A 27,361-nucleotide genomic window follows, 5' to 3' on the forward strand; every position below is an offset into this window, starting at 1 on the left:
AGGCTCATTCCATCGACTGGTATCCTCTGCGGTTTTGAACAAGGCTCTAAAGCTTACAAGGTCTGGATTCCCTCTAAACACAAATTCATCTCGTCTCGTGATATCATAGTCTATGAGAAAATCTTCAGCCAACTCGACGATGAACCTGTCCCTACTCCTAATATCTCCACTCCGAGTGAGGGGGTGCCAAAATCGACTACCATTGTTGACTCCCCTACTTGGACCAAGGGGGTGATGGATGGAGATGCCAATCCAACCACGAATGAGACACCAACACTCGTCAAAGAACCCCCAACACTCACCAAAGAACCCCCAATGCTCGTCAAAGAACCCCCAATGCCTACACCAGCTACTCCACCAGCTCAACCTCGACGTTCAGAGCGCGTCACATGACCATCGTGGAAGAAACAAGCAGTGGACACCCAGAAAGCCAAGTCTGAGAGGGAAAAGAATGATCAGAAGGCAAGACGAGAAATTTGAGCCCAAAGGCAACGTAAAAACAACACCAACACACAACTGTCGGCGAGGTTGCCCAGCTTGCTTATCTTGCAGCCTATGGCAACGAACCCCAGAACACTTTCGGGCAGCTTCTACCTGCACAGAGGCAGACCAATGGTGGAAGGCAATGCATGAGGAGATCGAGATGTTGCAGAGAAGAGGTACATGGGGGCTAGTCGAGAAGCCAAAGGATCGAAAAGTCATAGGGTGCTGATGGACATATACCCTCAAGCTTGGCCCAGATGGCGAAATCACATGGTACAAGGCACGGCTTGTCGCACAAGGATATTCACAGATCCCAGGTGTTGACTATAGTGACACATTCTTGCCAACTGTCCAACTTGACTTGCTTCGCGTGATACTGCACTTTGCAGCTTCACATGGCTGGTACCGAGGACAAGACGACGTCACTGGGGCATTCCTCCACAGTAAGATTGACCACGAAATCTATATGTAACAACCTGAAGGTTTCAGTAATGGCACCGACAGAGTCACGAAACTCTTACTTAGCCTCTATGGGATCAAACAAGGCTCACACCTGTGGAACAAACATATGCACTGGGCACTAATCTCCCGCAACTTTGTCCACTGTGCCTCTGACCATGCAGTGTATACCCGCCATACAAAGACAGGCACAGTCAATCATAGCATGGCACATGGACAATGCCATTACTGTCTCTAGCAGTATTGAGACACTCATGAGACTTGTGCCGAGCTACACAAACTGTTTGAGATGAAGGAAGAAGACCCAGATTGGCTCATGGGATTCACGCTCACTGATGATCGCAAGAATCACTCTATCGCTATCTCACAAGCCCAGTACATCAACACGATCCTCAAACGTTTTAGAATGGACGGATGCAACCCCAGTACAGACGCCAGTTGATCCAAATACCAGTCCTATTGAGGGCAGATGGCCCTAAAACAGATGAAGAAGCTGCAGAGATGAAGAAGCTACCATACCATGAACTCATCAGAGCAATCACTTGGATTGCAATGGTCTCACGCCCAGATCTCGCATTCGCCAGCAGCCACCTCGGACAATTCAGTGCAAATCCAGGGCAGGCACATTGGAGAGCTGCACTGCGCGTTTTACGTTACCTTGCAGGCACACACAGCTTCTGCCTCATGCTCGGGGAGAACAGCAAGAATGCAGATGTCCTCACCGGATACAGTGACTCGGACTGGGCACAAGATATTGACAACCGCTGGTCAATTTCAGGATACATCTTCACCCTTGGCGATCGCATCATATCATGGAATAGCAAGAAACAAACCACCGTCGCAGCCTCATCAACTGAGGGAGAGTACATGGCCCTCTCACATGCATCCAAACAGGCAATATGGCTGGGATATCTGTTGCATGATATCAGAATGTATGACAAAGATCCTGGCACAGAGATATTCATCAATAACACTGGATGCATTAGCCTTGCAAAGGAAGCGCGTTTCCACACACGCATGAAACACATTGACGTTCATTACCATTTCGTCCGCAAATGCGTCGAAGATGGTACTCTCGAGCTCATACATATCCCATCAGCCGAAATGCTCGCTGACGGCCTCACGAAACCACTCGCACGTCTCGCGTTCCAGAAAATGATTGACGAGATAGGTCTGTTGCCAGATTGAGGGGGTGTGTTGGAAATCAATCCGTCAACATAGTAGTATAGACATTTCTTTTTGTTTGGTGTCGCGTTCACTACCTTCAACGTACTTACTAAATACGGTAGCTCCGCTCCAGGTACATTCGCTCGTCTCGTTTTCCCCTTCTTCCCCAGTCTGTTCATACTCGACTGGGGTAAGTCTCACTATATGATACTCACATTCCTTACTGACGTAGTACAAGACTTACGAAGTCCTTGTCTCTTTAGGTACATACTATATGAGTCTGTTCATACTCGACTGGGGACTTACGAAGTCCTTGTCTCTTTAGACGTGTGACGTCTCTTATGTTCACTTGGCTTGACCTAGCCCGGCGCGATATCAAGTACCCTCCTCTTGTAAGTACCTCTTCCGTTGAACGATATCTGAAGATCTTACAGACGCTAGGACACTTCTCGACTGAGAATACGATCCAAGAGATCCATGCCGTACAGGTTCGGTTTTATCTGGCTGATTTTGCTAGGACATCATTTGCGGCATTTGTACGAGGACGAAGCCAAGTTGGGCGATCTGCAGCGCAGCCCTCGAAAGCTGTCAGATATTGTCCTTCTGTTCTTGATGGAATTTCCAGAACTCAAATACCGCAATGTACCTTGGCCACATTGGCCGAAGGCGAACCCTGCTAATTCTAAGCTCCTTCAAAGTTCCTTCGCTAATGAATACTATTGTTGCTCTGTAAATCTACGTGCCTTAGATCTACGACAGTCATTGCCGCCCGTTCTGCTCTTTCACGCCATAACAAAGATAATCCTGACATAAAATCACGAGCACCGATATGCAGAGGAACTCTTCGTAGCGTGGACTTTGCGGCTCCCCTGGGCAGTTCATGTTTCAGCTCACTTAATCGGTTAGTAGACTTCCAAGTCTTTGACATCCTGGATCAAATCGATTGTTTGGCTCAGTTGAGCCCAGTGCGATATATACTTCAAGTTGACCTAGACTTGAATGCCTCCTCCTTTGAGTACCCATTGGACAACAAGTCTTATCTAACGATACTTGACAATGGACCCGGACTTTACTTGGCAATATCAGGCTTGGTGGTAGCTGTGTTAAGCTACTGTCGAAAATATTCGCTCAATCATTCACGTCCCCCACTGCCACCTGGTCCTACCCCCCTTCCAGTACTGGGAAATGTTCTCAGTCTTGATTCTGCTCGGCCTTGGCTGACCTTTAATGCCTGGAGATCCGCATATGGTTTGTGCATTGTGACGGGGATCTGTTCATGACAGCTCATTTTGTTCCTTAGGTGACATTATTTATGCTCGTGTCCTCAGCAAGCCTGTTCTTGTCGTTAATTCTAAGGAGGTCGCAAAAGACCTCTTTGATCGGCGTTCCAGCATATATTCAGATAGACCCCAGTCAATTGTTTACGAAGCGTGAGTTGCATCTTGAAGTGTTAGTCCGCATTGACCACTAAAATGTTGTCATAGCTTCGCTTCAGATTTTAACATGGGGTTCATGCCATATGGAAACAGGTACATAATGGGTTATTCTATGCTATGTTGATGGGTGTCTGATAAAAAGTAGGTGGCGCCTCCACCGACGAATTTTTCATCAGGCATTCCATCAAGCTGCTACACCTGCTCATCACGCTGTGCGACTTCGTTCCGCCCACAAAATGCTGTTCAGTCTTCTACAGGACCCTGGCAATTATCCGAACCATTTTCAGATGTCGGTCGCGACCATTCGTTCGGTCTCGCGCTGAAGCTGATTTTTATCAGGTTTACTTTGACATTCATGCTGTCTATAATATATGACTGCGAAGCGAAAGCTAAGGACGCCCACGTTGCTCACGTCATTACAAGATATGGCGATCTCATAGTCGATGGTTTCGCACCAGCTGCCATGATGTTAATGGAAACATTCCCTTTCCGTATGTTCGCACACGCAATGATTGCATGTAAGTAACTCAACAATCCTTCTAGTTCTGCAGCTACCTAGCTGATTTCCTGGTGCCACGTTTAAGCGAGCATCACTCAAATGTATCCAGGCAGCCCATGATGTGAAGGAGATTCCTTTTCAATATGTCAAAGAGAGGATGGTGAAGTATCCCGCCAGTGGGGGTACATCCAACTAACGAACCACCGACAGTCTGCCAACGACATGGGACCGTGCCTGGTGGCTGATGCTTTGAACAGGACCAGTCAAGAGGATGACGTTAATACAACTGCAGTTAAGGAGGCTGCCTCCGTTGCATTCACAGGTATGCAAGTTGAAAATTTCTTTCCTCTTGATGCTCATTTTTTGTCTTCAGCGGCAACTGAAACGGCAAGTTTCTCCTGGTCTTCGTTTGCCAATCATAATCAGTTTGCCCTTAACTCAGACCACTGCCACTTTACTTGTGTTTTTCCTTGCTATGGTGCTCAACCCAGAAGTACAAGCCAAAGCGCAGGCGGAGATCGATCGAGTCGTTGGCAAAAATAGACTCCCTGATTTCGACGATAGACCAGCGTTGCCTTACCTAGAAGCTGTTTTGCGTGAAACGCTCAGGTGGCACCCAGTGATTCCAATGAGTTTGTCTACAATACAAATCATCTCTAAATGTCCTCTGACAATCTTTGCAGGCGTCCCACACGCAACAACAACCAGTGATATCTACAATGGCTATTTCATCCCTAAAGGTTTGTATCATGCTGATCTAACGACGGCCCCTAACAACCTTTGCTAGGTATTGTTGTATTTCCAAATGCATGGAAAGTCCCCACTACCCTTGTTCTTAATATACCCAAATAACGAACCTTTTAGGGCAATGACGCACGATGCAACGAAATACCCCAGTCCTGACGAATTCAAACCTAAAAGATTTTTCCAAGATGACGGGTCTCTCAACAGCGATACAATGCGTTTAGGCTTCGGCTGGGGTCCCCGGATTTGGTGAGCATCTATTCGCACTTCTTCGCTCTCCGTTGAAAGTAGTTGATCAGTGTGGGACGGCATGTCGTGGACGCGTCACTCTGGATCGCAATCGCGAATTTCCTGGCGTTTTTCTCGGCCCACAAAGCTCTTGATGAACACGGCATGGAGATCCCGATCGTTCCGAAGTTCACCACTGGTTTCGCAGTGTTCGCGGGTTTCCATCTGTCCCAGTGAGTAGTCTGACCTCTTGTTATTCAGTCATCCGGAGACATTTCCCTGTCGCATTCTCCCGCGATTCCCTAGCGTGTCTCTAAAGACACTGACATGTTCGACCAACTTGGGTCCGTTCTATCGACCACACCTGGCATTCTCAAATACTAACATACAGTGGCAGGGAAATTATGATTGCGGTGTGGTAAGCAGTGTGCAGCCCGATAGCTTTCTGCCTTGACTTTTTTGTCTATGTAATATGAGATTGCGACTACGTTGTTTTGACCAAGTCTATACCGCGATGTCTATTGGATTTGTTGAGTATAACTACAACTTGTATGTACTATGCATTCTGAACATGGGCGACTATCTTCCTTCTGTTGTCTGACTCCAAGTGAGAGAAGTGCTAGTAGCGGCATAACCATGTATGGAGCCGTGTTTGCATCTATTTAGACCAATCCACCTCGAAATTACCCGAGGGACACTGGTGGAGTCGGTCAACTTCAATATTCCTCATGCTACCGACCTCATCTTTGCGTGCGCTTCAAGCGAGAGTACCGCGCCGCATAACAGGCAGACGATTTGCTTCCCATGGCCCACCACAATTCAATGAGCCTAGTGGTTGGCTTTTTGGCGAAAAGGTGATGTTTATAACGCTTGTTCAGGACTTCCGGGGAGCTGACGGGATGAGTGCTTTAGCCCCCTGCACCAGGACAAAAGCGTGTGAAAGAGGAGTGGGAGAACATCTGGTATGTAGGGATGTTCGGGTCCATGGCAATGGCTGCAGTATTATTGTACTATAAGCCCGACACGAGGTGGGTGGCACGTTCTCTTCCGCCGAGCCAGCTCGTTCATCAGTCAATTTGGTCTATACAGCATACAAACGTGGGCCCTTAGAGAAGCCAAGGAACGTATGGAAGCCCGCGGAGAGAAATATAAATACGAGCCATCATCATGAATTTCATCAACTACCTTACCACTTCATTCTGACAATTCATACTGGCTCTTGAGATAGAATGCATTGCAAGAGCTGATGATTTCCAAACATCTATGATAATATAAGTAATAACAAAGGTATGGCAGTTGAGGCCAGGGGTTATGTTGCTAGTCAAACTTAGTCTCCCGCAGGCAGACCAAATAGTCGTCCCTTCAGTATTATGATTCACGCCTCCCAAGTTGCTTTGTAACTCTCAAGCGTGAGCAGCTCGTTCATCTGTTACAATAAGCCGCTGTTAGAATTCTCAGAGAAATGTGTGAATCACTCACTTCGTCGGGTGCAGAGAGTTTGATTTTACACAGCCAACCTGCAAGTCTCATGTTGATGCTGCTGTGACTCAATCAGAATAAAGCTTACCTTTTTCCTCGGGAGAGCGGTTTAAGAGTCCAGGTTCAGAATTCAGGACCTCGTTCACCTCAGTGACTATGCCAGATACTGGCGCATACTGTATAAACGAACATTCATGAGCTGTGGTTAGAACGCAATGGATGGTCTCTCAACAATATCCGAGGCCGCCTTAACGCTCTCAACTGCACCAATCTGGTCTACAATGGATATTAGCGCGTTGTTCACCTGTTTGACACTTTTCACAGGAGACAGGTACCTACCGCCTTTTAAAACTTTCGAGCCTACGGCAGGAAGCTCCACGAACACAACATCTCCAAGGCTCTCTTGCGCATGATCCGTTATGGACACAGCGCCCAATCCAGTCTCGTCGTCAAAAGCAACGACTTCGTGCTCCTCGGTGTACTTTTTTGCTAGTCGAGACTGTCAGATGAGGGTCCAATCGGAGAGTGGTGGGTTTCACTCACTAACGATAGTCCGACAACCGGGCATGCGCATGGTATTCGAGGGACTTGTCCTCGCAGCCGTCAAGGGCATCGTCCGCACACGAGCAGCTTGTCTGATTGCAGAGAACATAATTAAGTCACTGAGGCTGAGCGACCGTAAGGTAGTTGATGCAAGTGGGGGTGTCAGGTGTGAGACAAACAATCTTCGTTTTGCACTTCAGAACCTTCGAACAACCGACGTCAAACCAACGTTTACTTCAGGGGTGGCCATCCGCAAAATCTCAAATTATTAGCGGCTACAAGGCGGCCATGTAGATAAACGACAATGCAGCGCATAATGAGTTTGTGTCTACTCTTGAACATCATGCTGAGGGGGGATGTAACAACAATGCAAGTGAAGACAAGCCAGAATTACGACAGGGTAGTATATAATAATGTAGTATTTTTTCATGCGTAATCCAGGATCTTCGTAACAATGCCAGTGCCGACTGTATTATGGTTGTTTAGCTGGGACCGAGTGAAGCATATGAACTCAGAACTCACTTGTCTTGCCACCTTCACGAAGAGTGAAGCGGGAACCAGCCTCGGCTGCAACATCGTGAACCAACTCACAAACCATCTCGACGTTATCTCCGGGCATTACCTAGAAAAAAGGTGTAAGCAATACAGGAGAAAATGGCTAGTACATACCATTTTCTCCTCGGCGTCAGGAGTACCCTCCGCGAAAGTGAGAGCGACGGTGATGTCAGCAGTCCGGAGGAAGAGTTGAGGACGATAGTTGCTCATAAATGGGGTGTAACGGCCACCTTCATCCTTGGTGAGGACGTAAATTTGAGCCTGGAACTTCTTGACGGCCTTCATCGAGCCTGGAGCAATGATGACCTGGCCACGGCGGACTTGTTCTCGCTTGACACCACGTAGCAGGCAACCCATGTTGTCACCAGCTTCACCCTGAAAAAAGGATAAAAATAAACATGACGCGTATCGCAAGATACAGTGTTTCATACTCGGTCAAGTTCCTTGTGGAACATCTCTGCGAGTTCATTAGAAATCCAAGATCTAATGATACTTTGATATTGATCGTACCGATACCAGTCAACGTGGTTTTGAAAGTGTTGCCAAGGCCAACGATCTCGACCTCAGCACCCTTAGTTGCAATACCACGCTCAACCTGTACAACAGGTGAGCTCATAGGTACACGTTCCTAATGCGAAACTCACTCGTCCAGTAGCAACAGTCCCACGACCAGAAATCGAAAACACATCTTTGAGAGAAGTAATTTGAATGTGTCAAAGCTGGTCCCTGAAGACAATAATTTTGATATTACCTTCGATAGGCATTAAGAAGGGCTTCTCCAGGTCACCTATGAGAAAATTTCAACTCTCCTAATCAAAATCCACATATAAAAAAACTGACGAGGGGGAACGTCAAGCCACTCATCACAGGCCTGGACAAGACTAAGGATCTTCTCCTTCCCTAAGTTGTCATCCCGACCTTCCAAAGCGGCCAATGCTGAACCCATGATGATGGGAGTGTTCTCACCGTCGAAGTTGTAAGTCGACAGCAGATCGCGCATCTCCATGTCCACAAGCTCGAGCATCTCTGGGTCTTGAATCATGTCAACTTTATTTATAAAGACGACCAGTTTCTTGATGCCGACTTGGCGAGCAAGAAGTAAATGTTCACGGGTCTGAGGCATCTGACCATCCGTTGCCGACACGACAATGATAGCTCCGTCCATTTGCGCAGCACCAGTAATCATGTTCTTGATGTCTATGAAGGGTAGCTGCGTAAAACTGGGGACGTATGTGGGTAAGGAAGGAAGGACAAACAGTCAGCGTGACCAGGACAGTCAATGTGCCCATAGTGGCGCCCATCAGATTCATACTCGACATGGGCAGAGTTGATAGTGATACCACGAGCTTTCTCTTCAGGCGCCTTGTCGATCTGCGAGTAGTCCGTAAATTTTGCTGCGCCTTTATCAGAGAGAACTTTTGTGATAGCTGCAGTCAACGTTGTTTTGCCATGGTCAACGTGACCTAAAGATCAGATTGAGTTAAAGCGCATCAAAGTGCAAAAAAGGCGTGGCCTTACCAATGGTGCCAATGTTCATGTGAGGCTTTACGCGGGAGAATTTGCTAGCGGCTTCAGCATAGCCGCGTCGGTTGCCTGTTAGAATATCTCAGACACGAATTTTTTTGCTCCAACAAGCATGATCATACCCCAACTGGTAGCCGAAGACAGAGAAGGGCCAGACGTTGGCTCCCATGTTGAGCACCGGCAACGAGCATACAGTGAAGAAGCTCTCAGAGCTTGATAAACCAAAAATGTCAGACATATAGAGAACAAGATACAGAGTATAAGATACCTCTTGAAGAGCCAGCAAATTTGTTCGCTATTCCCCGCTGAGCTGCCAACCTAAACATACTTGTTGCAAAAGATACTGGGTCCAACGTCCTGCCACAAAATTGGAGACGATCGGAGAATGAATTCGGAGCGTAAGGAGTAGACTTTACATAATTTCTTAATCGGCTATTCGGCATAGTACTCAAGTTACCGCACTTATAAGTTACCACTAGCACCATGTCAGACGCAGACAGACGAGAGCTAGTTCGTAATGCAGTTTCGTTCCTCTCCGACTTTACGGTGTGCAAGTCATAAATTTCTTGAAGTGTACGACGCTCATCGTGTGTATTAGACCCAACAAGCGCCTATCGCCCAACGTGTGCAATTCCTTGAAGCAAAAGGTCTCAGTGGACCAGAGATCGAGGAGGCAATGAAGCAGGCGGCGAATCAGACTGCGCGCTCGCAGCCTGCGGCACAGCCTCAGAATCATTTCCAATCACCATATCCAACATATGGGCCAGCTCCTTATCCCAGCTATCCTTCCCAGCAATGGGACTGGCGCGATTATTTCGTGCGTCGTGTGGCTCTCCTTTTTGTGGCGTGAGTTGTGATATATTCCCTGTAGATAACTGCTGTGATATCAGGGTCAGTGGTGTATGGTGCCGTCTCGCTGTTCAAGGTGAACGACTTGAATCACTCCGTATTTCTTGCTCTTACCTCAGCTCTAGAAATATCTTCAACCACACCTCATTCCTCCAGCAGCGACTGCATATGAGCAAGACCGCGATGGCTTGACAGCACAGTTTGATGCTGCAGAGGCCCTCTTGAAGGAAATTCAGGCAGAGACTGAAGCCGTCAAGTCTGCGGTGTATGAACAAAATGAACGGGTGAACAAAGTCACCAAGGATGTTGAATCTGTAGTAGTTGAAATGAGAGAAGGCGAGTCAAAGACGCGGGACGAGATGCGCGAAATTCGTGACGAAGTGGAAAACATCCGAGAGATGCTACCTAAGGTAGAGCTAGCGATGTCGGTCATCTTTGCTTCTCTTATTTTTCAACACAGATGATTGAGAAGAACAAAGAGACTCAGAAGGAGTCTCTTTCTGAGCTACAACAAGAACTCAAATCCCTCAAGGCTCTACTGCTCAGTCGCGGGTCTGCTCCACTGACGAGCTCTCCTTCAACACCAATACCCTCGTTAGCCGGTAGACCGTCGATACCTTCATGGCAGTTGGCTAGCTCAGCGCCAGTCCCATCTGCTACAGAGTCACTACCGAGCTCAACTTCACTAAATGGGTCGTTTACATCTGTCGCCCAGTTGAATGGAAAGGGCAAGGAAACAGAGACACCATCGAATGAATCTTCATCATAAAATCATGTATTATATTTGTTCTATGGCATATTGTCCTTTCAAATTTAAACTTAAAATATGCTGCTGGTACTTTCATCCAAAGGAGTTTCCTACATAGTGGCACGCTCACGTGGGAGACTTGTCCGAGCGCCGATTATTGTTCAGGACCAAGTGCAACGACCACTGCTACCTCCGCAGTTTGGTTTGAGTACTTCTGGTATCTCTAATGTTTTCACAATTTCGGCAGGCAGTAGAAGGCTTTGCACAGCCGCAGCCCCGTCGGTCTCAAGACTTCAACAGTGATGACAGTGACCGTTTCACAAGCGGCCCACCTGACGTGCAGTCTGCGCGACAGTCGCAATCCACAAATCAACTTGCGGACGCTGCACTGAATAACTTACGCAGATCATTTGTATCACAGCGCTCTGGGAGTCCGCTGTCGCGATCTTCTAGCCCTGTCTCTTCGTCTGTCCCAAAGAGTAACAGTACGCCCGATCCTGGACTACGCAAATTTACTCTCGAAGAACGCCTACGCGCGTCGTTCTCAGTCGGAGATGCATCTAATATTACATCACCTGCTATTTCTTCAAGAGCTTCGCCAGCGTCGAGTGCAGTTGTGGTCACGCAACATCCACTCTCCCCCACATCGATTCCCCTGCCAGCCTCCCCTGTAATACTTCCAGTAGCAACTTCTCCACCGCAAGTGTCTGACACCCAGCCCAGCGGCCTTCCGTCGTATCCTTCGCCATTTTCCCTCGCTGCAAATTACCTCCAAGATGCTAGCGAAGAAGGCCCTCATGCTACTTCAACAACAGAGGTCCCCCAAGCTCTGGCTCAAGTTCCTCTGCCACTGAGCTCAGAAAAGGCACCTGCAGCAGAATATTCTGATAGTCTCCCCAAACCCGCATCAGTATCCACCGGAATAGAAGAAAATCCCCAGCTGCCCAATGATCTTCCCGCAGACACGGCACTTCCGTCAGAAGTTCACGGCTCGGATTCTGGAGATATTGATGGCAATGCCGGTGTTATTATTCATACAGACGTATCTGCTTCCCATGTGCCAGAAGTTCACGTCTCGAATTCTGGAGACATCGATGGCAACGCCGACATTCCTATCCATACAGACGTATCTGCTGTCCATGTATCAGAAGTTTACGGCTCGGATTCTGGAGACATCGATAACACCGCCGACATTCCCATCCATACATACGCATCTACTTCCCATGTGCCAGAAGTTCACGGCTTGGATTCTGGAGACATCGATGGCAACGCCGATGTTCCCATTCAAATAGAATTACTTACTTCAGACGGCAGTGGCGAAAAGACGGAACAGCCTCCAGAAGACCCTTCTACTATGCCTTCATCAAAATACAGCGAAGCTGACGTAGAAGCTCTTCAAGAACGCCTAAAACTCGTGGAACAACGGTTTTCAAGTACGTTCTTGGTTGGACTATATGTTGGGTGCATGCTTACTCTTTCAAAAGATGTGTCGACGTCATTTAAAAAACTTCAGGCAGAACGGTCGGCTGTAGATGTTATCATTCGGGAATTGACTCCTTTGGAGGATGCGCATGATGCAACTGTATTACATGACTACCTGTCTAACATGAACATGAAGACTGAGGTGACGCGCCACAATGCTTGCCCGCTTCTAGCTTCTCATCCATCTGAGTAGCTTACACAGGATGAACTGCAGCGTCTCAACGGAAAACTGACACGTAATGAATCGTTCGTATCGCTATAAGAGAATGCTGACTTTTGTTCCAACAGGTCAAGAGGAGCGTATCGAGGAACTCAGAGATACTCACAAGCTTGAAACCAGATCTCAGTTGGACCAGATCCACAAGCTTCGTCAACAGCTCGACGAAGCAGAAGCCCTCGTTGCAGCCTCCCAAGCTTCAGCTTCTCATACGGAAGAAGAAGCAGCGAAGCGAAATGCCGAGATTGAGCGACTTGCAGTTGAGGTTGCCAAAGCAAAAGAAGTGGCAAAAGAAGAGGAAGAGAAACGTGTCAAGGCAATCAGCCTCCTCAAGACTGTGCGTCAGAAGCTTGTCAAAGCCGAGAAAGATAGAGACGATGCGCTGAAGGAAATCGGAGAATCTAAGGAAAAGGACAGGTTGGAACGGGACAAAGAGAGGGCTGAACGAGCAAGGTTACAGTCGGAAATCGATGCGGTCAATGCAGAGCGAGAGAAAGCGGTAACCGGCTTAAAGGCCCAGTTCGACAAAGAGGTAGCTGCTGTCAGGGACCGCAGCGAGAAGGAGCTTTCTGCTTCCCGCGCACAATTTGAAGTTGAAATTGCAGCGCTGAAGGTTCGTATAGATGGTCGCAACTTTGCCACTGATCTAAGAAATTGCAATACAGATGTCGCATTCAACGGAATCGACTCTTAAGAGGTCACAGATCACTACATTGGAAGCATCTGTCAACAATCTTTCCAGGGAGAACAGGTCATCCTTTGAGCAACTCCAGATTCGGCAGGCCGAGTTAGAATCCTCTCAGCACCACGTCGGGATCCTCCAGAGTCAATACACTGAAGTGCAGTTCCAACTTCGGGAGGCACAGGATCGCCTTACTCTTCTCACCGAGGAAATTTCAGATCTTCGAGGTGAACAAGAAACGCGACTGCACGGGCCAGGCGCTCCCCAGGAAGACGTGTCGCAGCTCATCTCTATGATGGAAGCCAAGTACGAGGCCAGATTGGCGGAAATCAAGAGGAACTTGGTCCTCGCAGAGAAGGAGCGCACAGAGAGTGAAGCGGACTGGAGTCGCAAACTCTGTGATAAAGGTAGAGAAACAGACGAGCTGAAGATGATTTTGCAGTCTTCTGCAAAATTACGGGAAGAGAAGGAGAGCATAACAGGGGTGCTGAAAAGTGAGATCGAGAGGCTAGAAGCTGAGGTGCAGAATCACCAGCGTCATGCGTTGGAACTTCAGTTACAGGTTGACCGTATGAACGATGCTGAGGTATGGCTCGTGTACTATGCGCCAGGACACTCTTATGACAGGTGCCATACAGACGTCGTTCCAGCTTCGTATCTCAGACACTCAAGCAGAAGCCGAAGGTTACAAGAGCCAGATTGAGAGCCTGAAGGCTCATGAAGTACAGCTCCGTGGTCACATCAAGGTGATGACTATCCAAGCTTTCACTCCCCTCTTGTCTCACAGCACTCGCAGACGCTCCGAGAAGAACTCCGCAAGGTACAAAACTCAGCTGCTCTGCTCGAGCGTCAGCGCAATCCAGGAGTGGGTTATTGGACCTCGCGAATCGAGAACACCGATTCTCGCGCGTCGATATCATCAGCCTCTGATCTTCCATCGCGAGCCACATCTCCTGGGCCAACATCTCCCACCCCATCCAAAGGCGATGAAGACATTAACCTGGAGTACCTTCGAAACGTGATATTGCAGTTTTTAGAGCATAAGGAGATGAGGGTGAGTGCAGAACACTGAAAAAGATGCTTGTACTAATGATCCATTCTTTCAGCCCAATCTCGTTCGTGTTTTGTCCATCATCTTGCGTTTTACACCACAAGAGACTCGGAGGCTGATAGCAAAAGTCTAGTGAGCAATTATTTCAGTTATTCGATAAAGCTTCGATAGATACCCCTACACGCCTCTGCTTTTTCTACATTATCCGAGTTGCGCTAGTGCGCCCTCCTGAACTTCTGTGTAGCTGGTGGCACCGTGGCATAAGAAACTATCACAGCAGGCTGCAGAATCACAGAAAGCCAGTGGAGGACTCTGATCAAATTTTGGAACGAAGTGTCTGACAGGCATACGCACGACGTCAGTTAGATAATGAAGGTCTTCTTCGCAAAGTCTTTGAGTGCGAGAAAACGCTGAAAAGCAACGCGCCTGGTGTCTCCATGCCTTCACTGATTCGACGGTCGTGCCCTAATGAGGTGATACACCTCGAGACCGTTGTTCGAGCTTCAGGGTACTGACCAGTTGCAACCGCAACGCTGAGCGCTTCAGTTACAGGAACGAGGTAGAAGATGGGTCGCATGACCATAGTTGTACTCAGGTATACATGTGTCGGCGACCCGTCGCGCGGTGTTACCAAAACAGGAAGTTGCGCAAGTTCCAAAGCATACTTCAAAACGCCCACAGCCACAAATTCCTCTTATTCTACTATTAGTCGCTCACCCTTAAGTAGTACGCTGGTTAATTTCTACATTGACGTAGTATTCCGCTGAACATCGTCGTGAAGCATCAACGCAAACCAAGCAGATACCAAAGGGCGGCAATAGTAGTTCTTACCCGTAATATGTCACTCTCTGAGTTGACGAGGAATTCGTATCAATGCGGGGTATCTCCGCAACAGGTGAGTAATTTGTGTCACGTAGCACATGCTATGATGGTGTACTGGAACTTCTCAGTGGTTAGGATTATGCAAACTGCTTGTACAGCAACAGGATGTCGGTGTCGACTTTAGCACCACTATTAGCAGTATGTGGCCTGCATATCAAGGATCTAGACTCTGCCGCATTGAATACGTGTTAAACAGACGCAATCCTTGATCTTTATCGCTTGTACCCCGCAGACCATACTCTTCGCGAATACCTTCAGCTTGCTCTGAGTGACGGATTGCTTTCGAACGCGGTCTTCGTCTCCACATTCATACGCGCTGCTCGGGACCCAGAACTTCAGAATGGGTCTACCCTGGATATGCTTTGCCGTTTAGCTCTTAATACACATTACACATCGGGGTCATCACCTGCAGGATCCATCATCTCCTTGGCGGACTCCCAGGTTTCTGTGCTTTCCAAAGTACAAGATGCACTGGCTCTTTTGCGGGTTGCCCACTCTCTTCCCCCTTCTAACTTCCACCAGCTTATTGTATCAGCTTCTGAACTTGCGATCCTGCTACTGTCTTGTGTCACTGACATGTCGCAGGTAACAGCCGCTCAAGCCATGATTTATCTCGGGGATGCGAATGATGCGCTGCAGTCATTGCGCCTTTCGCAGGAGCTCCGGCAGGTACTCGAGGGCTTCGTGTTATCCCTGAGCTTGCTTATGGGAGACGATGCGAAAGCCGTCCGAGATGCGCAAATGTTGCATACTATGCAGCTGACTATGGGAAAAAATGACGTGCTTGGCACCAATGTTGAAACTGACACCGTCACCTGCGGTCTGTTATTGCAAAGCCTTGTATGTATTTCATGGTTGTAACTCGACCATCACTCATGTTTTACAGATGGCATGCCGTACCTGTGACTTTGGAGCGGGAAGTGATTTAGAAGCTGTTGCAGTAATGACAGGTACATTGCGGTGGACGTCATGGGCCCCCAATGTCTTTTGTACACAGCTATTCGTGGCTGCTTTGACTTGCATCGCTCAAAGTTCTGCTAAGGATGATCATGAATCTTCCTTTTCTCTGTGGAGAGCATTTGTGGTTGGTCGTGTAAGCTTTAGCGCAAGCCACCGTGAGTATCAGTACAACTTACCACCAGCTCATGATCCATAGCTTCCGCGGCTTCTATTTGCCCTCGAAAAAACTCTTGAAACTCATGGAACAACAGAGGCAGATTGGGTGAGCAAAATCTTTTTCGAAATTCAGGGAGGCTCAGCACGAACTACGACTCCATCAGCGAGCTGCAATACATGCTGCATTGTTATCGTTATCTCAACGGTCTGATTTATTGGCGCAATGTGACGTTGTCGCCCAACAAGGCAAAGGACACGATTCCGGCCAGGACAACAACACATTGTATGTTTGATTGGTGTTCTGCATGCTTCGTGCTAACATCTCATTCTTAAGACATAGATCACTTATTCGCGAATTCATTCAACAACTTCTAGCCGTTGGGATTATTGAGTATACGTTTGCGGTCTCGATGGACCCCATGATGGTAAACGACCCCAGGACACGTTTACAGTCAGAAGCTTTTGATCATGGGTGTTCCATAGAAGTAAATTATCACACCATACTTTCCTTGCTGATGATGATGAGACCTGCAGACTTATCTGGATTCAAAACTCACTTTAGATTCAAGTCCAGAAGATACTTTGTTACTGCTAGAAAAAATTCGCCAAGAACCTGGCAGCCACCACTGTTTTGCTGCCGTGGTCCAGAAAGTAGTTGCGAGGCCATTCATGATTGATCCACATCTGTTAATCAGGCACTTTTTTTTCAGCGATTTACGTCACACTCTACATCCCTGGATCTTGAGCACTTGAGTCACCTAACGCGGACATTGTACCACCATGACTTCGCCTTAGACATACTATCACTGCATCTCAAGATCTCATACTTGATTTGTAATGCACTGGAGATAATCTCCGAGTATGATTGCGAAACAGTTGGTATGTTCGCCACGGAAGCTTACGACATTCGTGCTAACAACGACCCATAGGTGATCCACAGACTGCAGTGAGCCATTTGGGCGATATAGTTCTATTTGCAGAGATGGTCTTGGCGAAATTCCGGGTATGTTTTCTGTCATCGGAATGCGATTGTTCCTTGACATTCTTTGTCAAGATTTCATCGCCAATCATCAAAGACGGAAAGATGTACCGCACAGAACTTCTCCGATGCACTTCGAGGGTTTATCAGCTAGATGAATTAAGCCCAGAACACAAATCCGCATTTGCCACTTGGTACAAGGCAATTTTTGATAGCAATAGCGAAGGGATCGACGACGCCTTACTCCGGTAATGTGTTTCCGCCCCTGCGATGGAAATTGTGTCTCATTTCCCTATAGCACAACAAAACCCCAAATTCTCCTGCAAATCTCTGCCACACTATTCTCGCAGGCTGCCCTGGCTCGCCAGGAAAACCGAATTGACAATGACACGCTGCAGACCGGTATGTCATACTTCCTTGGACCGTTGCTCCAGTGGACACTCGTTGGCGTGATCCATGCCATGTTGTTTGAAATTGGGCACAGAGCGTAAGTCAAATACCAGTCTCAAGTAAATTATTCGTCAACATGTTTTTGCTGCAGGCTGGTAGCTCCCTTTCACCTCGCAATCGTACAAACTATTTTATGCTCTCCCTGTTGTCCCGTCGTTGTCCGCCGTCTTTGTAGTCCGAGCTGTCTCAGACTATTGTCTAGCAGACGGATCCAAGCTTTCCTCCAGAGTCCAGTTCTCGATATCAGCGTTATACGAGCCACGTGTTTCCAAACCCTCGGAGTCAACAAAGACCGTAAGTAACAAGTTGGAAGTAATCATTTCCTCCTACCAGCCGGATTAATCACCTGACACAGCATCTTGCAAGGCGTTGGAGGATCATCAGATCAGCCCTGCTACCAGATGGATGGACTTCCCAAAGCAGGAGATCCACGAGGCACTCGCGTTAGCTCGGCGCCACAAGGCTCCTCGCATTGACGTTACACGTTGTCTCTCCGCCACTTCACCCTCTAGATTTCTTGATCTACTTTGGTCAGAACTTAGTGTCGCTTCCAGCCTAGGAGAGATGGAAACGTGCAGGCGGCTGGCGACATTCGTTTTAGCCATGCCGCGTCAGCTATCATCGGCGCCACCCCTCCTTCCGATATTTATGTACAACGTTCTCCCCTGCCTTATTACGGTCATAGATCAACAGCAGGCGACAGAAAAGGGTGTGAACACACAGCTCCTGGTGACAATCATTTCATCCGCCCTTACCGCCGCACTACACATCGAATGGGCGGTGCAAACGGTATGCGAAGAGCAGCGCTTCGTGCTCGGCCAACCAAGTGCCGCTGTCGCGAGACGGCTTGCAGCTGATCTCCGAGCGCAGAAGCCCAGTTCGTCTACCAGTGCAACCATTTTGCAACGGCTGGGATCATCCCCTGCCTTTGTCACCAATTTTCCTGTGTTTGTTATGTAAAAAGCTGTGATGATGTAGACAACTTCATGATAATCTATCTCGCGACAATATAATTACGTCTCGCCGTGTGGCTTCCACACGGCCATGCATTACTCGCCAGAACCAATTCCGCGCACTCCAGTGCGTGTAAGATCTCAATACATACAAGGGTTCGAAACACATAAATAGTCATGGTACTGGTGTTACGCACATGGTAAACGTTTTTTAAACGCCTGGTGGGGGTGGAGCTGACAACACGGGATAAGTGGAAGCAATAATATGAAAGATAGATGGAGGACTCACGACAGCAAGCATTTTCTACCGGATCACAGTTTTGATCCGCTGGACACAATATCAGACATGATGAGTCCGTAGATGTCTTGAGAATGATCAGCCAAATGGGGATATCTGTAATCAAAACAGGGTACGCACCTTCAGGTGGTCATCTGGAAACATGCAAGTATGGTACTCGGGTTGAATAGTACTAGAATGTATGCCGTGATAATGAAGAGCTTTTCTAATTTCTGCTGCAACAGGCATGAAGTCATGGTTTCGTGAGGCCATTACGTGTACCGAGGCGACGATTTTGGATTCTGAGAGTTGCCACACATGTAATTCGTGCACGGAAAGAACCCCATCTACATTCAGAATGGATTCTCGGACCTCGTCTAGGGATATAGCCGGCGGTACGCCTTGGAGGAGAATGAAAGACGCGCTTTGGACTGAGACTGGTGAGTCGATGCCAAATATTAGGTAAGAAAATATACACACCTAATGGTAGAGCGGACGAAAAGATAATGACCGTGATCACAAGGCTGATGACAGGATCGAAGTAAAATTTGTATTTCCATTCCGTAAGCCAGATGACCAAGCCAGTAGCAATGACTCCGACATTCCCTAGGGCATCGCCTAACACATGCAATACCAGGGCGCGCATGTTCATAGAGCCATGCGCGTGCCCATGATGGCGGACCGCGTTACTCTTGGAAGGTGGCGCTTCGGTTGTTTCGGATCCGAGGAGTGGTAGGCGCTCGTCGAACACGTGGCTGGAAGTGCTCAGTCGCCTCGTATGCGGAGAAGGGGATGCAATGTCCTGAGCAGCTTGCACGACGGACGCACGCGTCGCAATGGGGTGTCCATACATCGAGGAATAGGAGTCAGAGCGCTCATGCTCATGGCTACTAGGCCGTCCAGATATTTTTCTCGGGGGACTGATATCATCATCCACAACTTGTTCTGACTGAGAGATGCTCGAAGAACGCGTTGGGGTCAAAGACGTCTTATGGTCGTGACTATGTTCTAGGTAATATCTGAGCAGGGGTAAGCATGATGATGACGTCTGAACTGACCATGGAAGAGGAAGAGGCCAACGATATTAGATGCCAGACCGAAGGACCCTACGATCACAATGAGGCGAGGATTGGAAATTTCTGCGGGAGCGAATGGTGAGATGATATTTGTGAAGTACATAGGGAGTCCGCCTACCTGGAGTGCTGAAGAAGCGCTCCAAGGCTTCCATCGTAATGGAGAAGCAAAGCGCAAGGAGGAAAACCCCATTGATAAGAGCAGCGAGAATTTCAGCTCTGTGCCACCCATACGAATATCTAGAATCGTTGGCACTTTTTTGTGACAACTCGAAGACAAAAAAGTTGTGAATTATTCAATGACCTGAAACAATTAACATCATACCTTGATCGCGTAGAGAGCAACCACGAGGCTTATCACATCACTGTTGAGAGATTTTAGCTACATGACAGTGCAAGCTGAAGGAATACAAACTTCAGCATGTGGAAGCTGTCGGCGACAAGGGCAAGTGAACCAACAGCATAACCTACGAGTTTCAGAGTCTCTTAGGAGGATCCTAGTGTAAGACTACAGAGTATTAACTTACCTGCAATGAGCTCAATGAAGAAAAATATAATGTCGATAATAAGCAACAGCGTTATTCTCCCTGAGCGAGACATCCCGAAGACGGACATCGAGTGGTAAGTTGTTGCTGGTACTAAGTAACGGGTATGTAATACCAAGCCGTTCACCGTGGCGGAATAACTTACTACTGCTGCTTACGTAAACTTATTTTACGCAGCATTTTTCGGCTGCCGTCGACTTTTACCATTTGTTTGAAGCAGAACTGCAGTGGCATCTCGGTCCAAATCGTAAACCATCAAAACCCTTTACATAGGAAACCAAAATGGCCGCTCCATCGATGGCTGCAGCTCTGGCTGCCTCACTTCCCGCCCCCCAAGCCGCACCAACACCTGCAGCACCCACATATGAAGCCATCCCTGCATCCATGTCCAAGGCGATCGACATCGAGGCTGAGATACCTCTTACATGTGTCCAGCTTGATGGCATAGTGCGTAATTTTGTGGATCGTCTCTCTTCCTTATGTCTCATCATTTGCCTATGAACGGTTCTACTACTACTACTTTTCAAAGCTACTTCTATTTATGCTATACTGACTTTCGAATCGTAGGTTATTACTAAAATTTTGAAACACAGTCGCGAGGCATTCTCGACAACCGCGCATGGACTTCTGTTAGGCCTTGATCTTGATAGCATCCTCGAGGTGTCCAACTCGTTTGCATTACCGAATCATAACAGTGACGATGATGAAAAGGCGACAAAATCTATCGGTGAGCCCCCTGTCACCATCTCCACGGATATAAGCACTGACGAAACGTTGCTGATGGTAGCCCGCTACCAGCAATCCATGCTACGATCGCTAAAAGAAGTTCAAGGAGACGACAACGTCGTAGGGTTTTACCAAGCAACCTCACTTGGTGCTTTCTTCAATCAATCACTTGTAGATACACAAGCAATCCACCAAGATAGGCTTAGACATGGCGGTGTTGTTATAGTTCATGGTAATGTCACGTGGCTCGACATGCAGACGCCACATGCTGACGGCGAGGTTTAGACATTTCACAGACGGCACGCGGAAATGCGTCATTCCGTGCATTCAAGCTGACGCCCTGCGTTCATGGATGCCTACAGAAGGGCTAATTTTAGTACAGCCGGGTATGCTTTCTCATTTTGATCATGCTCCTCGATCGATTTAACTGAGTGAGACTCATAGGTTGATTAGCCATCGATTAACTTTTGCTTCCATACTTGAAGAGATCCCGTTAAGAGTTAGGACAAACGCGCTTCTGAGTTCGTACTTGAACACGCTTGCGACTCGCTCGACTTCAACGTTTTCGGGTGCACATCCGGGAGTGGCAACGACATCAGCGTTACCTCCGTCTTATTCAGTGCTTGATATAGGCAATATGGGACTGACGAAGAATCTGGAACAAGTCGCCGAAGCGATCGATAATTACCGGACAGAAGAAGGGAATGTCGCGTATCTGTCGAGGCAAATCGCACGGGAGAAGCTTCGTGCGGAGACATATGTTGCGAAACGGAAAGAAGAGAATGCGCGGCGGGTGGCGCAGGGATTGAACGCGCTGCCTGAAGAAGATGTAGGCAGGTTGTTCAGAATCCCGCCTGAGCCGAGCCGGTTGGAGAGTATGCTCCTACTAGGACAGGTGGATGCTTACGCGAAGAGCCTTGAGAGTATCGCAAGTACGGGATTAGTGAAGATGTATGCAGCCAAAGCTAGCTCTGGTATATAAGTTTCCTTGTATTTTACAGGGGTCAGACCAATGATGGATTAGCGTTTGAGAACAATGCAAAGGTTACAAGTCATTGTTTAGGTGGGCCAAACAAGATGAGTGGGTAACCCAAGGGTGACCCTGCTTATTGTTGGTACCTGAGGTGACCGCAGTCATCGCCATGGAATAAATTAATGCAAATAAATTTTCCGAGTGCTAAATGCGGTAAGGATACACCTAGAAAATACATAGCCTTTTTGTTAAGATGATTACCTAATATACTTTGTGGGGATATAACTTGAGGGTGTTTTCTTTACCATTTTACATCGTCTTGGTGTTTGTCTTGCTCTTCATCGTTCTTTCTCTACTTCCGGTGGTCGGCTGTCTTTCCTTGTTTAAATCTTTTATTTTAACTCCACTACTATAAAGTCATCACCTGTCGATCCTTGAAGTCGAACCAGCAAGAGCCTCCTCCTACCCTCGCTCATTACAATGGCCCCCATCACGAAGTGCCTTGCTTTTCTATCCCTCGTTCTCTCGGTTGCTGCCCTCACATCCCCTCACATCTCCCACAATGTTTTCGATCACCGTCGCGCTGTTGCTCACGTCGCCGTACAGGCAGTCACCGGTGGTCAAGTTGATGCCCTGCCAGCTCCCAAACGTCAACGTTCTCTGAACAAACGTTGCACACCCAAGTCGTCTGGTAACTCCACTGCATCTTCAACCTCCGCTTCTGCTGCTGCTACAGTGGTACCGGTTAATGTTGCTCCATCGCCTGTTTTATCTTCCTCTTCCTCTTCTTCCTCCTCTTCTTCGCATTCCCATTCATCATCTGCTTCGGGGTCGATCTACCAGGCTCCTACTCCTACTCCCACGCCCACGCCCACTCCTACACCCACACCCACGCCCACATCTTCCCCAAGTACCACCAGCCAGGCTGCTCAGACTACCTCTGCATCCAGCGGTGGTGCGGCGGACGGCTTCCTTAGCGGCATTAATCCTGGGCAGGGTAATTTTTTCATCATCATCGTCTGATTCTCGGCTCATTTTTCATGGTAGGCACGTACTACGAGACTGGTCTTGGAGCGTGTGGTATCACAAATACCGACAGTGATTACATTGCTGCTGTCTCTCACTTGTTGTTCGACTCCTACCCGTAAGTATTGTACTTTCTATTCCTAGCCTCCCGCGGTCTCATTTTGGTCAACTAGTGGCTATGATGGTGTGAACCCTAACACCAACCCCGTCTGCAACCAACAAGTCACTGCTACCTGTAAGTCCCACTGTCTTCCCTTAACGATCGGGTATTGACTTTATCTCCAGACCAGGGCAAGAGTGTAACAGTCAAGATCACAGACAGGTGTACGGGCTGTGCACTTAAAGACCTTGACTTCTCGCCTTCCGCATTCTCCCAACTTGCGGATCAGTCGTTGGGTCGCATCGACATTGACTGGTCCTGGTTCTAAACATCTCGCTCTCGTTACGCCTTCATGCTTTCGCGACGAATGGGCATAAAGTCATCTATGTTTTTATTCATTATTCTTCCTGATAGGTATATATCCTTTCCGACTGCTTTCGCGCTAGACGCCTCTCTGCTAGCAGAGAGCTTGGGATCGCTGTCGATTTCTCATTCCCATATATCCACACGCACGCGTGCTACGTACTTACGATCACTGGATGATTCCTATATACCTAGTTGATGAGTTGGAATGAGCGGTTGTTGCTTGCTTGGGCCTTGCAGCGCTTTTCTTGATGGGTTTAGCTTTGGTATAAATCTTATTATTGTGCAGTTTGTAATAATACAAAGTGAAATATAGATGCCTGCTATGTAACCTATACTTCAATGTTCAAACGTTGAGTGGTCAACCGGTCATGACTCGTTGCAAGTCTTATAGTACGACATCAGAAATCAGTCTCGTTATCATCCTCGTGCGGTTAGGCTATGTTTCGGCGCTCCAAGTTAGGCGGACAGTCGTTCATTCCCGATACTTCTGCTCTCGGTCCTGGAATCGAGGAATCAGATCAATCAAGTGTGACATTTCATTTCCGCATCGTTGCCGTTGTCCAAGCATTGTGATTACCACACGAACGTAGGTAATACGATTGGTCCTTTGGGTAAAGTCTGACTGAAAAGCTGTGATTGACAGGCTCCCTCGAAAAAACGATGGAAAGACACCGAATCATGCTAACTGAAAGGCGCAGTATCCCCGCGGCCTCAAACGATGTCGTGCTTGCAACACAGGCAGGCAGTAGCCTAATCGTCATCTGATGTGAAAAACTACTGCAGGCCGAAAGCGAATATAGCCGCATCACAAGGTCTCACGACAGCCCTGTTGCTCTCACAAGTTGCTGCCAATAACCTTCCTCGAGGGTGCCTGATACTGCACTACCCACCGCGATCATAAGATTCTCTCTCTCCTCCCCCTCCGATCTCGTTGAGACTGAGAGGATCGTAACTACAAGGTCCACCGCCAACCTTCGGATAAGCAGTGAAGAAGTAGGGATTTTGGTGAACGGGCCGGGAAGCCGACCACGAACAGGATGTGTGATCATGAAAAAGGGTGTGAGGCGAGTTTGCAATCCCATGATTTCCTATAAACATACAAAGGAACGGGATCATATGTTCGTCAATTGCCTGCCGTTCCGATCAGGGACGCACCTCATGCTTGATCATGATGGAGCCACGCTGGAGGAGACGTAACAATGATCTGATGACTGTCTAGAGCCGGGACGGTCAGCTGAAAAACGGTAATAAGCTCGACTAAAAAATCACCTCGGAAGCGGCCAGGTTGTGAGGACCTATTTCCCAAAGCGTCCTTGGGAGGTGTAATATCCATTCTTGGAATTTCTTCTGCTCCCCTGTGTTGCGTACATCAAAATGTCCGCAATAGTCTGTCTCTGTTTCGAGCTTGGAGTGATGTCATTGATTCATTTCATAAACAAGCGAGGAAAAGCACACACCAAAAGAATCGAGCTACAAATTCCACAGTGAGCGCCTTGACAGCAGAGCTCGATGTCGTCCTAATTGCGTGATCGAGCATCGCGGATAATACGGTGTCTGTGGGGACCTCGCCTTGACTCCGCGTGTGGCTCTCCTTCGGCTGGTTTAGGAGAGCCCAGATCGTGGGTAGCAGCGCGATGTACATCGTCGGGATTAGCGGCCTTGAAATCTGTGCCCCAGAGCTGTCTTCCCCGAGCAGAAGACGAGTGACGTATGTTCTGACCAAGCCGGCCTGTAAGGCTAGCTTGCCCTCATGTTTGACATGAGAAGTAGAAGCATGTGATCGAGAAGTTGGAAAGCGGACTTTGCGTAAGATATCTCCTGATGGTCGGCGGAAGGATACGAGAACCAACAGTGCTGTGAGCTCGCAGTAGATTACATTCAGATCTTGGAATGCATGTTCCACCTAGTTGCAATCAGCTGGGAATCTTATCCCAGATTGACAAATCATTACCTTGATTTCTCGGCGCGCAGGCCTGAACGGAAAGTACCCTGTCATATAACCAAGCAAGGTACTTATCTCGTCGCAAAGGGTTTCCTCCTCTGCGAGGCTCAAGGAGAACCTGTCTTGCAAAATTGATCCATAGAGCGTCCTCATGATTCGCGCCGTCACGGTAAGAAGGTTGAGCTCTGCTTCAGGAGGATTCGCGCTGGGTGAAAAGACAACGGGGGCGCAATCAAGATACGAAGCAAGTAAAGTCGAGTAAAGCGTTCGGGCCAAATGCTATGGATCATGTGGCGTTGATGGAAGACTAGACGATGAGGATAATTGGTGACGCACGATGAGAGAGGAAGTATTACTATTTAGATGAGTCAATGGTTCAGTTCGAGCTAGTGATAAACCAGAAAGGTCATTTAAAGACCAAGCTGTGGCTAATGGGCCAGTCGCGAAGTCCAGCATACATATAAAATCATCGCGAGGGTGCTCGGCATCAAGCTGAAGTTGACAATCAACCGACTCAGATTGGAATAATCGTTCGTAAGCACTGAATGACCGAGCAGAGCGGAAAGAAGGAGAGAGGAACCACGTTGGTAATGGGACTGCGGCTGGGTCTAGGTTAGAAGTTGCATGATTTGACGGTCGCAGTTGTCGTGATACCGCATGAGTGAGGAATGCCGAAAGTGACTTCAGTACGACGAGCTTCGACTGCAATGCATGTCAGCATTGATCGTGTGGCATGCTTGACAGTTTAGTCATACCTGTGACGAAAGGACTACGCTAGCAGTCGATGTTGCCTTTACTTCACCTTTGTGGGATGAGAAGTTACATGAGCTCGAAAAGCGTTGTAACTCTTACCTTCGGTATCGCCATATTTGGTTCCTGCGCTCAATATCCCCAAGTATCCCTCTAAAACTCTTTTTCCGTGTCCAGGGTTTCCTTGTATCCAACCATCCACTACGCTTTCTGGAACTAATTCAAGAAACAAGTCTAAGAATCGCATGGCATCAATCCTGATTTCTGGGAAGATATGGGTCTGGGCTGATGTAGTAAAAAGAATGAGCAATGGAACATGAGGGATCAGGTCCTCCTGCATAGAAACAGCTTAAACATTTGAGTGATCATGGCAAGTCATACAACACATCACCTTCGAAACAAGAGGTAGCAGCCAACACAAAAATGAAAGCAGTGCCTTTCGAACACCTGCATCCTGTAGATGCTTAAATTTCATTTCCATGAACGAGTCACTGGACAAACCTCATCTCCAATCAAGCGGACACAGGCCCCTAGTAGTATGGTCATTGAGGATTCTACAATGTCAGGATGCAATTCAAACAACTCCCGAAAGCTCAAGATAGCATCTGTCGAATCAAATAAGCTTTTGGCGTTGTAGACATATAACACATACCTTTCCGGGTATTCGCATTGTGGTGTTTCATGAGCGAAACCAGGTCATCAAATGACTGTTTCCTCCTGGTGGTAGGAAGTGTAGCATCCTTCTCTACAGCAATACTCTGGGTGGGAAGTGCAATGCCTTCAACCATAATACATCCCGGCCTACAACTGCAACCAAATCCAATACTCACTACGAGCTTTGAACGAAGTATCCACTGCATTGCTTGGCAGCTGCTTGCCTTTGCCAAGTTTCAATTTGGCTTTCTGTTTGTCAAGTCTAACAAATAGAAAGGATCTCATGAGTAAAACTTACCGAGAAGTCGACCACCTTCTCCTTCTTCTTTTTCGAGCTCTTTGGCATGTCTCTGATACTAATAGCGACAGAGAATGAATGAAAACGCGTTAAAGATCTTTGCTC

At 47.9% G+C, this 27,361-nt stretch overlaps 14 protein-coding genes across 14 annotated transcripts; 9 read left to right on the plus strand and 5 right to left on the minus strand.

Annotated features, from left to right (window-relative positions):
• Positions 1–2,522: 2,522 nt before the first annotated feature.
• BJ212DRAFT_318565 (uncharacterized protein) lies at positions 2,523–3,157 on the plus strand. Its single transcript, XM_041342905.1, has 2 exons — positions 2,523–3,010; positions 3,066–3,157. Exon 1 carries the CDS (start codon positions 2,587–2,589, stop codon positions 2,920–2,922), a length of 336 nt encoding a protein of 111 aa, XP_041199260.1. The 5' UTR covers positions 2,523–2,586; the 3' UTR covers positions 2,923–3,010; positions 3,066–3,157.
• An 88-nt stretch (positions 3,158–3,245) lies between these two features.
• BJ212DRAFT_1259411 (cytochrome P450) lies at positions 3,246–5,470 on the plus strand (the record flags this gene model as incomplete). Its single annotated transcript, XM_041330020.1, is given in 13 exon segments — positions 3,246–3,357; positions 3,410–3,539; positions 3,594–3,638; positions 3,688–3,834; positions 3,885–4,036; positions 4,105–4,115; positions 4,130–4,204; positions 4,255–4,374; positions 4,487–4,676; positions 4,728–4,788; positions 4,909–5,037; positions 5,088–5,204; positions 5,278–5,470. Coding segments are annotated over 13 exon segments (1,482 nt in total), but the record flags the coding sequence as incomplete, so codon positions are not given.
• A 274-nt stretch (positions 5,471–5,744) lies between these two features.
• Positions 5,745–6,187, plus strand: BJ212DRAFT_1444017 (ESSS subunit of NADH:ubiquinone oxidoreductase-domain-containing protein; the record flags this gene model as incomplete). Its single annotated transcript, XM_041337903.1, has 3 exons — positions 5,745–5,870; positions 5,929–6,044; positions 6,106–6,187. 3 exons carry the CDS (start codon positions 5,745–5,747, stop codon positions 6,185–6,187), a joined length of 324 nt encoding a protein of 107 aa, XP_041199262.1.
• A 204-nt stretch (positions 6,188–6,391) lies between these two features.
• On the minus strand, positions 6,392–7,147 carry BJ212DRAFT_1475363 (glycine cleavage H-protein-domain-containing protein; the record flags this gene model as incomplete). The annotated part of the gene is made up of 6 exons (XM_041339223.1): positions 6,392–6,442; positions 6,496–6,533; positions 6,584–6,671; positions 6,728–6,771; positions 6,835–6,984; positions 7,039–7,147. The coding sequence occupies 6 exons, from the start codon at positions 7,145–7,147 to the stop codon at positions 6,392–6,394; spliced, it is 480 nt and encodes a 159-aa protein (XP_041199263.1).
• Positions 7,148–7,267: 120 nt separating this feature from the next.
• BJ212DRAFT_1317523 (elongation factor Tu GTP binding domain-containing protein) lies at positions 7,268–9,491 on the minus strand. The gene is made up of 12 exons (XM_041334254.1): positions 9,386–9,491; positions 9,240–9,329; positions 9,112–9,186; positions 8,850–9,056; positions 8,434–8,790; positions 8,345–8,380; positions 8,238–8,281; positions 8,104–8,188; positions 8,025–8,050; positions 7,708–7,968; positions 7,561–7,660; positions 7,268–7,505 (listed from the first exon to the last, which is right to left on the minus strand). Exons 1-12 carry the CDS (start codon positions 9,441–9,443, stop codon positions 7,465–7,467), a joined length of 1,380 nt encoding a protein of 459 aa, XP_041199264.1. The 5' UTR covers positions 9,444–9,491; the 3' UTR covers positions 7,268–7,464.
• A 69-nt stretch (positions 9,492–9,560) lies between these two features.
• On the plus strand, positions 9,561–10,812 carry BJ212DRAFT_1317525 (peroxisomal membrane anchor protein conserved region-domain-containing protein). Its single transcript, XM_041334255.1, has 5 exons — positions 9,561–9,663; positions 9,716–9,934; positions 9,989–10,042; positions 10,092–10,376; positions 10,427–10,812. The coding sequence occupies exons 1-5, from the start codon at positions 9,601–9,603 to the stop codon at positions 10,733–10,735; spliced, it is 930 nt and encodes a 309-aa protein (XP_041199265.1). The 5' UTR covers positions 9,561–9,600; the 3' UTR covers positions 10,736–10,812.
• A 1,120-nt stretch (positions 10,813–11,932) lies between these two features.
• BJ212DRAFT_1317533 (uncharacterized protein) lies at positions 11,933–14,732 on the plus strand. The gene is made up of 9 exons (XM_041334256.1): positions 11,933–12,147; positions 12,199–12,338; positions 12,390–12,432; positions 12,485–13,026; positions 13,079–13,681; positions 13,734–13,841; positions 13,892–14,149; positions 14,202–14,427; positions 14,501–14,732. The coding sequence occupies exons 1-8, from the start codon at positions 12,069–12,071 to the stop codon at positions 14,277–14,279; spliced, it is 1,851 nt and encodes a 616-aa protein (XP_041199266.1). The 5' UTR covers positions 11,933–12,068; the 3' UTR covers positions 14,280–14,427; positions 14,501–14,732.
• Positions 14,127–14,732, minus strand: BJ212DRAFT_1317535 (uncharacterized protein; the record flags this gene model as incomplete). The annotated part of the gene is made up of 3 exons (XM_041334257.1): positions 14,127–14,275; positions 14,332–14,427; positions 14,501–14,732. A coding segment is annotated over one exon (221 nt), but the record flags the coding sequence as incomplete, so codon positions are not given.
• Positions 14,731–18,564, plus strand: BJ212DRAFT_1317538 (mediator complex subunit Med5-domain-containing protein). Its single transcript, XM_041334258.1, has 14 exons — positions 14,731–15,041; positions 15,097–15,166; positions 15,225–15,868; positions 15,915–16,121; positions 16,185–16,250; positions 16,309–16,427; positions 16,479–16,629; positions 16,679–16,795; positions 16,855–17,023; positions 17,074–17,147; positions 17,199–17,371; positions 17,422–17,610; positions 17,665–17,867; positions 17,929–18,564. The coding sequence occupies exons 1-14, from the start codon at positions 14,985–14,987 to the stop codon at positions 18,531–18,533; spliced, it is 2,844 nt and encodes a 947-aa protein (XP_041199268.1). The 5' UTR covers positions 14,731–14,984; the 3' UTR covers positions 18,534–18,564.
• BJ212DRAFT_1317555 (cation efflux protein) lies at positions 18,565–20,524 on the minus strand. The gene is made up of 9 exons (XM_041334259.1): positions 20,404–20,524; positions 20,292–20,343; positions 20,202–20,241; positions 19,998–20,145; positions 19,862–19,942; positions 19,284–19,811; positions 18,945–19,234; positions 18,816–18,891; positions 18,565–18,760 (listed from the first exon to the last, which is right to left on the minus strand). Exons 1-9 carry the CDS (start codon positions 20,489–20,491, stop codon positions 18,738–18,740), a joined length of 1,326 nt encoding a protein of 441 aa, XP_041199269.1. The 5' UTR covers positions 20,492–20,524; the 3' UTR covers positions 18,565–18,737.
• BJ212DRAFT_1317556 (uncharacterized protein) lies at positions 20,424–22,184 on the plus strand. Its single transcript, XM_041334260.1, has 6 exons — positions 20,424–20,514; positions 20,567–20,868; positions 20,989–21,148; positions 21,209–21,379; positions 21,433–21,491; positions 21,635–22,184. The coding sequence occupies exons 2-6, from the start codon at positions 20,704–20,706 to the stop codon at positions 22,127–22,129; spliced, it is 1,050 nt and encodes a 349-aa protein (XP_041199270.1). The 5' UTR covers positions 20,424–20,514; positions 20,567–20,703; the 3' UTR covers positions 22,130–22,184.
• A 254-nt stretch (positions 22,185–22,438) lies between these two features.
• BJ212DRAFT_1317562 (RlpA-like double-psi beta-barrel-protein domain-containing protein-containing protein) lies at positions 22,439–23,953 on the plus strand. Its single transcript, XM_041334261.1, has 4 exons — positions 22,439–23,117; positions 23,168–23,264; positions 23,320–23,381; positions 23,432–23,953. Exons 1-4 carry the CDS (start codon positions 22,601–22,603, stop codon positions 23,572–23,574), a joined length of 819 nt encoding a protein of 272 aa, XP_041199271.1. The 5' UTR covers positions 22,439–22,600; the 3' UTR covers positions 23,575–23,953.
• On the plus strand, positions 23,802–24,364 carry BJ212DRAFT_319075 (uncharacterized protein). Its single transcript, XM_041342906.1, has 2 exons — positions 23,802–24,198; positions 24,256–24,364. Exons 1-2 carry the CDS (start codon positions 23,981–23,983, stop codon positions 24,299–24,301), a joined length of 264 nt encoding a protein of 87 aa, XP_041199272.1. The 5' UTR covers positions 23,802–23,980; the 3' UTR covers positions 24,302–24,364.
• Positions 23,949–27,336, minus strand: BJ212DRAFT_1317584 (uncharacterized protein). The gene is made up of 12 exons (XM_041334262.1): positions 27,257–27,336; positions 26,957–27,207; positions 26,806–26,909; positions 26,696–26,758; positions 26,378–26,638; positions 25,891–26,256; positions 25,564–25,833; positions 25,066–25,515; positions 24,882–25,016; positions 24,768–24,827; positions 24,257–24,700; positions 23,949–24,199 (listed from the first exon to the last, which is right to left on the minus strand). Exons 2-11 carry the CDS (start codon positions 27,162–27,164, stop codon positions 24,428–24,430), a joined length of 2,190 nt encoding a protein of 729 aa, XP_041199273.1. The 5' UTR covers positions 27,165–27,207; positions 27,257–27,336; the 3' UTR covers positions 23,949–24,199; positions 24,257–24,427.
• Between the last annotated feature and the right edge of the window lie 25 nt (positions 27,337–27,361).

Source organism: Suillus subaureus (genome assembly GCF_016647635.1).
Source record: "Suillus subaureus strain MN1 chromosome Unknown BJ212scaffold_2, whole genome shotgun sequence".
NCBI classification, from domain to species: domain Eukaryota; kingdom Fungi; phylum Basidiomycota; class Agaricomycetes; order Boletales; family Suillaceae; genus Suillus; species Suillus subaureus.